The following is a 12,193-nucleotide window of genomic DNA, read 5'->3' on the forward strand; positions in this document are numbered from 1 at the left end:
TTGTTTTTTTCAGTGATCCATCTGAAGATGGCAATAGAAATGTTTCCCAGCTTATCAGAGAATTTGAGGACCTCATGAATGATGTTATGGGCAAGACAGCTGATGTTAATGTTGCAGGTAATGGGAAATCCCTTTATGGAATTTCTATGAATGAATGTATATTGTGCACCAACCATCAGGTATTCAAGATTTTTGAAAAGTTAACCCTCATTCGAGATCAGAAATTTGATCATGAACTTTCACGTCTGTTGTCAAATCTTTATCTAGGATTACAAGGTAAAATTAGAAGCTTATTTTCCAAAGGTACCCAGATGTGCCAACTCTCCTGATTTAAGTGGGAGACTCCCTATTTTTGGCCCATCCTCCCTCTGTCCTCATCACAGAGACTTATATCCTGATTTTGAGAACAGATTTAGTATTCCTGTATTTTTTTTAAATCCCTGGTTTTTCCTCATTCTTTAAGTAGCTGGAGAGAATTGATGTTCAGTGGGCACTGGCAAGACAGATGCAATCAGCTGGTGCTGTTCTTAAATATGGCAGAATTTCTAATGCCATGCTTTTTATTGTATTATTTCTGCATAACAATGCTGACTGTGAAACTATTTTTTTAGCATATTTACAAGGACAAAAACTCAATTCAGATCAAAGCTTCTCGAAAAAGAATTCTCGAAAAAATTAACTTAAACCTTAAAACCCGTTCAACAAGGCCAGTACTTTGAGCATAAATCTAGTTCAGAAATTTATAAAGAGGCCTAAGGCAGTTACAATAAAGAGTCATGTGTTTTAAAGCTCAAATACATACAGTATTTCAGTATTTATAAATAAATAAATAAATAAATAAATAAATAAATAAATAAATAAATAAATAAATAAATAAATAAATAAATAATTTTTTTTTTCTATTTTGCTTTACGTCGCATGGACACAGATAGGTCTTATGGTGACGATGGGATAGGAAAGGCCTAGGAATGGGAAGGATGTGGCCATGGCCTTAATTAAGGTACAGCCCCAGCATTTATCTGGTGTAAAAATGGGAAACCACAGAAAACCATCTTCAGGGCTGCTGACAGTGGGGTTCAAACCCACTATCTCCTGGATGTGAGCTCACAGCTGTACTCTCCTAACCGCACAGCCAACTCGCCCGGTAAAATAAATAAATAAATAAATAAATAAATAAATAAATAAATAAATAAATAAATAAATAAATAAATAAATAAATAATAAGATAAATTATATAATTGAGTAGTATAATGTGTTAAATATTCTTCAAATTACGTCATCAATGATGCGTCATAACATACGGGAGTATGCCGCAAAGAAACACCTGATTTTTTAGTTTTGAAAGTTGGCACACCTGGGAACCAAACCGAAAAATGATGATGATGATGACAGAAAACATACATTGGTAGGAAGCTCCATAACATGAAATAAAAAGAAGTCATCTAATCGGCCCAAATCTATGTCAAAAAGGGTGTTCAAAAATCATGTTTCATGCCATTAAGTACCAAATCCCACGGGATCAATTGACCAAAAATTAACACATTGAGGTCTTGCTCACTTTCATACATTTAATCTTCTGGACTGGCCATTTTCCCCTAATTTTGGATTTTAAAATAAAATGCTAGTTTTGAACTTACAAAATTTCTTATTTCACCATATTTGAGTTCATAATTTCTACTTCATATCTGTAAAAACTGTAATACAATTATTGATAGATCCTTACCATGGAAATAGTGGATTGAAATGAGTAGGTTTTTAATTTTTTTTCAACGTATACCCTTAACTAATAAAATATGGTTGATATTGACTGTTTGGTTCTCAGCCATTCAGATTTCTTTGTACAAGAGATACATCTGCATAGTAGTGTGTACATTAACATTATGTGTGATCTGTTAGGTCTGTTCAGTTGGTATAAATCATTGTCGTTCAGTCTATGTTCACGCACAGCCACCATTACGTGCACACTGCTGTCAAATCGACACAGCTCTGACTCAATTGAAAGGAAGAATATGCTGTCGTTTCCTTCCAGCTATATTTTTTTGAGAACTATATGAACCAAGTCTTATACTGCAGTGCCGATGAACACACATTTGTTTCGTAGTAACAATGATGAAAACCAGAGAACGTGCACAATGTGGACTTCATTCTCTGTAATAAATGACACAGCCGTACAACATACAGCCCTTGACCTCAGTGTATTAATGTATATATGTAGCCAATGAGGAGCCATTTCCAGGGCACATGACCATTAGAAACAGGACATTTAATTTACATTTACGTTTAATGTACATGGTTATATAAGTTGAAAAACTAGCATTGTATATTGGTTTCACCCAGTCAATACCTATAAGTTTATTTACAATTCAAAGTTGTAAAAACGTCATAGAGGGGCGTACTATATTGTTTTACACTTTATTTTTTGTACATCCGGGTATGGTTCACATTCCACTTTTGAAGATGGTGATGTGTAACTAGTGTCTTGTTCCACTGTTTGGTAGCAGCACACGCACAGGGGTCAACGAATGCACTTATCATGGGCATTTCATAACAACACTGTCAGCATAGGAGCAGACAACATGGAAAGCAACTGTCAGGGACAGTGCTATACAACATGGTTCCTATGGAAAGAAGGTGTGACCACTGCAGAAATTCATCAGTACTTGGTGGCAGTCTGTGGAGAACATGTGCTGTCACGAAAAACAGTTTACAACTGGGTGAAAGGTTGGAAAACAGGCTCATGGCAATGGAGCCATGTCTCATTACCAGTCACAAGCCTAGCTATGAAGTCGGCTGGATCTTGATCATGGCATTACAAAAGTTCTCTGCACACGTCCACACACCTCTGCTTTTCGTCTTCAGACAAGATTCTAGGCATCCACCTGGATGATACCTTTCCCAACTGTAAGTGGCCGTGCACGATCCGCTGCAGGGTGTTTTGGCTAATTCCTGTGGCTGCCTCCATTTCCGTAAATGTGATGCATTTGTTTCCTTGGATGGCCTGTTCGAACCAGCCAATGTTGGCTGGTGTTGACACTGTCACATTCCTTCCGGAACTGGTTCCCTTGTCCGCCGATGTGCGCCCTGTTCTCCAACCTTCCACCCAGTTGTAAACTGTTTCCAAAAATGTTCAGGTAAGGAAGCTAGCTTAGGGGCATCGAATCTATTAACATGCAGCATTCCAGTGCTCTGCCCTCGGAGTATGCTGATCTCACTGGCCTAACAGGGAACCTTGGTCTGCAGGAAACGCTTAAAGTCATACAAGCCGATGACAGGAATACTGCTGATTTCATCATTCACTTTATGTGTGAGAATGGACTAATCAAGGGATTTTAAATTTCTGAGTTTCCAGTGTCCTTTTTGGTTTAATAAAACCATTTTTATTATTATTACCTTTTATAATCAATTTGGAAATTCCTTTGTTTACTAAATAGCTTTACATTTATTTTCATATTGTTTCTACTTAATATGTTCAGACAGGATGGTTACCTATTTGTACTTCCTCTTAAAACAAAAACAACAACAACCACCACCACCACCACCACCACCACCACCAGCTCACACCTCCTTCCTCATATGCTTCACACAACACATCCTAACTGACAGTTTTATCAGCTTCAAATGTCAATTATTCCACCAGATTGACTGCACCTAGGATGGCCCCATCATACGCCAACCTCTTTATGGAAAAACTCAGAAACGATTTCCTTGCAACTCAAGCTCTCCAGCCCTTAGTCTACTGTGTTGGTGTGACATAAAGCAAATTATACTGAATTGCTTCCTGCCACTTAATACCTTTCAGCAGATAATATGTGTAAACTATGAACAATAGAGTTGGTAGATTACAGCCTTACCTAACCCCTGTAAGTACCTTGAACCAAGAAATTCTCTCATCCTACCAACAATTATCACTGCAACCCAAATGATTTTAATAATCTACCCTTAATTTCATAGTCCCCCAGTACGGTGAACATCATTCCCCAAAGTAATCTGTCATAAACATTCTCTAGATCTACGAAACATAACTGTTTGTTCCTCTCATAGCATTTTTCAGTTACCTGGTGCATACTGAAAATCTGATCCTGACAACCCCTCTGCGGTCTGAAACCACACTGGTTTTCGTCCAACTTCCTCTCAACCACTGATCGCACTGTCCCTTCCAAAATCCCAGTGAACACCTTGTCTAGTATACTGATCAATGAGACATCTTGATTGTTGTTGCAATCCTTCCTCTCCCTTGCTTATAGATAGATGCAATTACTGCTTTTGTCCTATCAGAAGGTACGTTTCATGCTAATCTTATTACTCTATGAAGCCATTTCATACCTGCCTTCCCATTATATTTCACCATTTCAGGTCTAATTTCATCACAATGGAATTTATCTGCCATAATATCACGGACATAATTGTCCTCCTTCCCATGAGCTTGGTTGTTCGCAACATCACTAGGAAGATTTCCGTTAATGTTGAGAAGATTTTCATAGTATTCCTTCCACCTGCCCATTGATTTCCTGAGATCTATTGTGTGCTCACCTGATTTACCCAAAACACTATTCATTTCCATTTTCCCCTCCCTTTCTATAATTCTTTATTACTGTCCAGAAAAGTTTCCCTGCTGCTTCACCTTGCCTTTCCAGGTTATTACGTATATCATCCTGCGACTTCTTCTCGGATTCAATATCTATTTGTTTTGCCATGTTTCTTTCATCTATGTACAATTCCCTGTGTGCATCAGTACTTGTTTGGAGCTGTTTCTGATACACCTTCTTTTTGCGTTTACAAGCTGCTCTCACTTCATCATTCCACCAAGATGTTAGCTTTTCCCCATCTTTACACACAGTCATTTTTAGGCATTCCCTTGCTGTTTCTTCTACAGCATCCCTGTATGCTGCCCATTCTCTTTCTATATCCTGAACCTGTTTACTGTCTATTGTTTAGAACTTCACTAATCATACCCATGTACTTCTGTCTAATTTCCTCATCCTGGAGATTTTCTACCCTTATTCATCTGCAGACAGACTCTTCTTCTCTATCCTAGGCCTAAAGATCAGATCAGATCACTACAGGTCAGTGGTACATATCATCTAAAAATCCCAAGAAAACCTGAATGTTCCTACCAAGATTTCCCAAATTCAAAGCCAGTTAAGATATAGTCTATTATGGATCTTGTGCCCCTACCTTCCCATGTGTAGCAGTAAATTACCTAATGATCAAAGAATTTATTCATGACTGCTAACCCTATACTAGCACAGAAGTCCAGCAAATGTTTCCCATTCCTGTTTGCTTCCATATCTTTCCACATTTACCATTCACCCTTTTGTATCGTTCATTTATATTTCCAACTTTTGCTTAGAAATTGCCCATTAGCACTGTCTTATACTTGTTGACCCTGACCACGATGACCCTCAATGCTTCATAAAACTTGTCAACTTTAACCACATCTACACCCTGATGTGGTGAATACATTGACACAATTCTCATCCTAATTCCTTCAACTGCCAAATTTACTCACATCATTTGTTCATTTACGTGCCTAACAGAAACTATGCTGTGTGCAATTATATTCTTGACGAACAGCCCTACCCCTCACTCTTCCCTTTCCTTTTTAACACCCATCAAGTGCAGATTATAATCTTCTATCTCTTTGTTTTCTTTCCTTACCTGAATATCATTAACTCCTAACACAACTAGATGCATCCTCTTTGCTGCTCAGCCAGTCCTACTTTCTTTCTTCCACAAGCCCCATTAATACTGATAGCTCCCCATCAAATTCCGTTTTGTTTGCCAAGTTGTTTCCAAACAGTCCCTTGCCTATCAAATGGGTGTGGGACTCCATTACTCCCATAGGTCTGAGGCTTGCTTAAAATGTTCTGAGTATGCTCATTGAAAATTCTGTGAAGCAGGATGCTACCCTTAGTTACACATAGTCCTAGTGAGGATCTCTCCTCTAACAGGTTACAGATCACCGGTGACTGTACAATCCTGGGCGCATGAGCACAATAAGGGCCATGATGCAGAATATGCCTGAGATGCCCACTCCCATTCCATAGCAGCTGTTATTCCAACTCTCAGGACCACTTACCTACCAGGCCATTCAGCTGTTGGCCATGGTTCATGAACTATGATGTGACTACAGTAACACACACCACAACCCAAGCATTGTTGTACTGCTATTTAAAATCATCAAATTGTGATTCATGTAACAAAAATAATTTGATACAAATCATGATTACATTTTTGATTTAAATAATCTGACAACATTTTGACCAACCTTGCCTCATCTTCATCAAGGTATTTCATATCATAGAAAATGAACTGTGACTGAGCCTTGTCTTGATTTATATATAAAATACCTGTGCATAACAAAGTGAATCCTCCAAAAGCAATTCAGTGTATCTCTGAGCATGAAGTGTCCTGCCAATAATGATGCCAAGTTATGTATGAACATGAAAATTGGTTTTACCTATACAATCTCTTGAGGAGAATACATCAGGATAGTAAAAATGGTTGAAACTTGCCTATTTCAAAAAGACTATTGGAACAACATTATTATTATTATTATTATTATTATTATTATTATTATTATTATTATTATTATTATTATTATTATTATTATTATTATTATTATTATTATTATTTTTTTTTTTTTTTTTTTTTTCAGGAACTGGAAATGTAGTTTTGTGTAGTTTGGAAGGATATGAAGATATTCCACTAAGCAGCCTGCAGGGCAGTGACAGTATTATTCTTGAATTTGGAACAACTGACAGGTATTCCTATAGCTGGCTTGTTTCTAATATTTCTTTATTTTGTATAGAATTAAAGTCTCTGTTAAATGGGGAGCATTTTGTCCTCTAGAGGTTACTCAGAATTTTACAACCAAAGCAGCTGTTATGTTGTTTCATTGTCACAGCCACTGAATGCATTGCACACGAGGAAAATTTCACTCTGCTAAATATCACTTGTGGGAGCCCGAAGAATTTTTACATTATGAAAATTACCACAATCTCAACAGTTTCCCATTTGGTACAGAATATAGTATGAACAGCGATAAGCATTTAAAGATAAGATGTTAGGAAAAAAACTTGAAACATGCACAGAAAATGAACATTATAAGAGTTTGAAATGAGTGGGGGATAAATATTAAAAAAGACCTAAGTGCAAACATTGCCACATAAAAGAAGAAACATTAATTCCACACCTTCAGACATTGCCATCTATCTTTAGAGGTGATCTCTCTCCTCATATATTCCATTTTATTTTATTCTATTTCTTCTTTTCTGAAGTTGAGAACAGGGTCGATGAGGAGAAAGCCTATTTGAAGACAGCAGTGAGAAAAGATGTGGAGATTGTCCAAGTCCTTTTGTGTTTTCAAGTTTGTCCTCATCTCCTCTTTGTGTTCTTCTTCTTCTTCTTCTTCTGAAGCTGGCATGCATTGTATTTGTCCCATTGCTTTCTTGTTTTCAGTTCTAAGACTGGTCTGTTGCCATGAAATTTCTCCAGATGGCATGATCATTCGCAGCTCTCTTAATTTTTACGTGATTATTTGTGCCCATGTCCTCAATGGTTTGTTTTATAAACCTTTTCCTTGGCCTTCCTCTTTGTTTCTTTCCAGTAATGTAGCCTTCTGCTGTAATGTTTACCATCAGCAAGTGTCATAGTGTATAAACCCACCATTGTGTTAAGCGGTGCTGCTTCATAATTTATCGTATAAGACTTGGGAATTTGAAATTTTTGCTGTCCATGGAATTTTATTTATTTATTTATTTATTTATTTATTTATTTATTTATTTATTTATTTTTTATTTATTTATTTTTTTATTTATTTAATTTTTTTTCGACTTTCCCCAACTGGAGCTTGCCTCTGAGGACAAAGTATACAAAACAACAATATGAATATTAAAAGAATATTTCAAGGCAGTCAGTGCAATTTCGAACGCCTCAAGTCTGTTGCTATCACCTTTGTTTAATATCCAAGTTTCTGATTCGTACAATGATATAGTCCAGATGAATGGTCCTAAAATCCCCGGACATAGTGAAAGTCTCATGGTGAAAGTGCAAAGTAAGCTGCTTCTTGCCATGGAAGCCCTTTTGGCTTGAGCTATCAGGCATCTGATTTCAGTTGAGCATCTGCCATTTTCCGTGATTTTTTGGCCTGTTGAATAACTGTTCCATTGACTTTAAGGTGAAGACACAGACGCAAATATTTTCTAAACAATTCCGTCACAGACCTGCAAATTTCTTCAGAAAGACCACAATAGCATATCCTATTTGGAGCATTATTAACAGTTGAGATTTTAACTTCAACAAGTGTCACATCATGATATTTTTCAGGAATAAAAATTACATTATTCACTCATAATGTTTTGAATATGACTAACTTGTTATTAGACAGATTTTTCTTTCTCTATCCTAGGCCTAAATATCAGATCAGATCACTACAGGTCAGTGGTACATATCACCTAAAAATCCCAAGAGAACCTGCATATTCCTAACAAGATTTCCCGAATTCAAAGTCAGTTAAGATATAGTCTATTATGGATCTTGGTGTGCATTTTAACACTAATACGACATTCTCTCTATATATAAATGAAATAGTTGCAGATACTTACAGAGTGTTCAAATTTATTAAGAAATGCACACATAACTTTACAAATGCCAAGACAATAAAGTTATTTTACTACTCCTTTATAAGAAGATGGCTAGAATATGCATTGCTTATTTGGAATCTTAGCCATAGACCTAAAATGTATGAAAACAAAGTTGAAATGGTGCAAAACAAATTTCTTAGATACCTTGCATATAAAATTACTCATAATTACTGCCAGGCTGAGTGGCTCAGACAGTTGAGGCACTGACCTTCTGACCCCAACTTGGCAGGTTCGATCCTGGCTCAGTCCAGTGGTGTTTGAAGGTGCTTAGGTATATCAGCCTCATGTCAGTAGATGTACTGGCACAAAAAGAACTCCTGCAGGACAAAATTCTGGCACCTCAGCATCTCCAAAAACTGTAAAAGTAGTTAGTAGGATGTAAAGCCAATAACATTATTATTACTATTACCCTAAATTTGTCTCTTTTGATGATTTCATGAAACAGCTTGGCTATAAGTCCCTGGCAAAAGAACAAGTACCAGGTGTATGCATACATTTTTGCCGGTTTTTGTCATAAACAAAAACAAAAAATTTTCAAGGGAAATTCATTTCTTGTTTATTCAAAATACTCGCCATCGGCTTCTACACACTTTGCCCATCTTTCAGGGAAGTTATGAATACCATGCCAGAAAAACTGCTTGTCTTTTGCAGCAAACCATTCGTTGAGCCATTTTCCAATTTCCTTGAAATTGCTGAAGTGCTGCTCTGCGAGCGCCTACCTCATTGATGTGAAGAGGTGATAGTCAAATGGCACCAGGTTGGGGCAGTACGGCGGGTGTGAAAGGATGTCCCATCCAAGCGATTTCAAGGTGTCTTTACCGAGCTCGATAGCTGCAGTCGCTTAAGTGCGGCCAGTATCCAGTATTCGGGAGATTAGTAGGTTCGAACCCCACTGTCGGCAGCCCTGAAAATGGTTTTCCGTGGTTTCCCATTTTCACACCAGGCGAATGCTGGGGCTGTACCTTAATTAAGGACACGGCCGCTTCTTTCCCACTCCTAGCCCTTTCCTGTCCCATCATCGCTATAAGACCTATCTGTGTCGGTGCGACGTAAAACAACTAGCAAAAAACAAAACAAAACAAAAAAACAACAAAAAAACAAGGTGTCTTTTATTGGTTATGCTGTGTGAGATGGTGCATTGTCAATTACAAAATAACTTTGCCATGTCTTCTGGCCCGTTCCAGTCATCTTTCGATCAATGCATGATTTAAATTAATCATTTGTTGGTGATAGCGTTGTGTATTAATGGTTTCTTCAGGCTTCAAGAGTTCATAATGAACAATACCGCTCTGGTCTCACCACACACAAAGCATGGTCTTCTTGCCATATTTAAATTGTCGAAACCATATCTCTCATGTTCTAATCAATGGAGCATATTCACCACATGTTTCTACCAGCAAACGATGACTTTCCACAGCCTTTTTCTTTTGATTAAATAAGAAAAGCAATGCATGCCGCACATGTTCTTTTTCAGGTACAAACATCGACATGATCACTGAACGATGCAATACAGATGCTACTGTTTGGTAGGCTCAACTTGTGTGTATTGGTAGGTTAATGTCAGACAAACAAACTGATGTATGTGTCAGATTCATATGTTGCGTACTGTTTGCTGGTGCCATCTCTTAGTGAAACCCAAAAAGACTTATGCATACTGTACACCTGGTATTTATCTACGGTATTTATTTATCTATAAATTATTTAACAATATTATTAGTAGCCCTAGTTTGCTCCCTCTGTTCAACTTGTCTGTCTGAAATCTATCTACATGCCCAAAATATTGTATTGTGGGGATGGGCAGCAGGTAAATACATACAAAACTGGTAGCATTCATTGTAAGATTTATTGACTCCTAATTGCTATCACAACAACAAAGGCACACAATCACACTAGTTAGCGCTCTGTCTGTTGTCAATGTTCGGTCACACAAGTTATTCAGACAGACTTACAAGCTAAAACAACACTATGGTCACTTCTGCAACTGTCACGTGGATTCTAGGGCAGTTCACGATAGAACTAACAGTACAAATATTAATGGTCACATATTTTACATTTCGTGCCAGCATTAACAGTCTTGCATTCACACACATACAACAGTCTTCATTCCTCACAGTTGTACTGTTCCCTTTTGTCTTTTTCACAGACATCTCTCCATCGACACTGTAGCATTCTGATCTTATATTCCACAGCAGTATACACACTTCACTGTCCTGTCTCGCTGACTAAATCACTAACACTCCTTGAGCAGACACTATTAGACTGAACTCACACTGAATCCATGACTGTAGCAATCCTCGCTCTCTTACTGATTGCCCTCGGTCACTAGAAGGTAGAACCTTAACTCAGTGATGTTGCCTACCCGCCGTTGGGAACCAGGTTGACTTGCTCCGCCCAAGGCCACATGTTAAATTTGCGGAGTGTCACACACTGCCTCCCACTTTAAGGCTGCTCGTCCTGAGCTGCTCCATGGTACGGTGCCAGGCGATCCAGCTGGACTATCATCATCTTACCTCGACGAGGCTGCCAGATGCTGTAGATGACATTGTTGATCCTGATGACGATGGCATAGGCCATCCCATGGCAATTGGAGCTTCGGTAGTTCCCTTTCATCCAAACTCAATCACATTCCTGGAAATCTGCAGAGTTTGCCAGCATGTCATAATGGGCTTTCATCCTGTCGCTTGCTACTACTCTCATGTGTTGTTGGGCATAATTGTGGATGTTGTTGAGCCAGTCCACCATCTCCCACATGTAGTCCATCTCTGGTTACTCCTGATCTCTTTCAAAAATTTATATAATGTATTGCAGATCTATTTAGAAGTTATCAGTCTATTTGCCTGCATGTAGCTGTCAATATTTTATAATCATGCTTTATATCACCATCACTAATCATTAGTACAAGGAAAGCATTAGTCTTCTTATTCATTTCAGATTTAGTGGTTTTTATCTTCAAAATTTCAAGGAAGAAAAGATATGTCATTTAACATGGTTTCATTTTTAAATAATGAAAAGTTACCATTACTAATCATTATGTAGATCATTTACCTAAAATAAAAATAAATTCCAAAAATCAAGTTAAGTACCAATTACTTATATCATGTGCAACCTGTTACTGTGTCACCAATAACTTATAACACCTTATTTAATATCATTTCTGGAAATTCAGTGGTCTGTCATTTAAGAAGGCTTTAATAACCAGTATCCTCATCATCTAATTATGGAGAACATCTTTACTGATATCACTGAAATGAGCAATTAAGTATTCTAACTCTATTTATTAAAATAAACATGATTGTGGTTAAGAAGGATAATGTAGGCTAATTCCACTCACTCTTCCCTATTTGGATTCATTTCGATGATCTACCGGTATCTATCCGACATATGTAAACTACATGGATCACATTCAATGCTGGATGTGGAATACTGAAGGATTAATATACGTTATGGAATTAAATACATGAATTCTTAACCTTAAATGGCATCAATTAAATATCACCATTAAAATACATCCACCTCTTCTCTCTCAATGAAATAGTAATCATCACCAT

General features: G+C 37.4%; 1 protein-coding gene across 2 annotated transcripts in view; it reads left to right on the forward strand.

Moving 5' to 3' along the window:
* Positions 1-12,193, forward strand: part of LOC136881032 (uncharacterized) — an 88,189-nt gene that overhangs the window by 22,876 nt on the left and 53,120 nt on the right. For both annotated transcript variants that reach the window (XM_067153630.2, XM_067153631.2), the window contains exons 6-7: positions 14-117; positions 6,659-6,764. In XM_067153630.2, coding sequence (XP_067009731.1) covers positions 14-117; positions 6,659-6,764 — 210 coding nt within the window. The remainder of the gene's footprint in view (positions 1-13; positions 118-6,658; positions 6,765-12,193) is intronic.

Source organism: Anabrus simplex, chromosome 9, assembly GCF_040414725.1.
Source record: "Anabrus simplex isolate iqAnaSimp1 chromosome 9, ASM4041472v1, whole genome shotgun sequence".
Classification (NCBI taxonomy): Eukaryota; Metazoa; Arthropoda; class Insecta; order Orthoptera; family Tettigoniidae; genus Anabrus; species Anabrus simplex.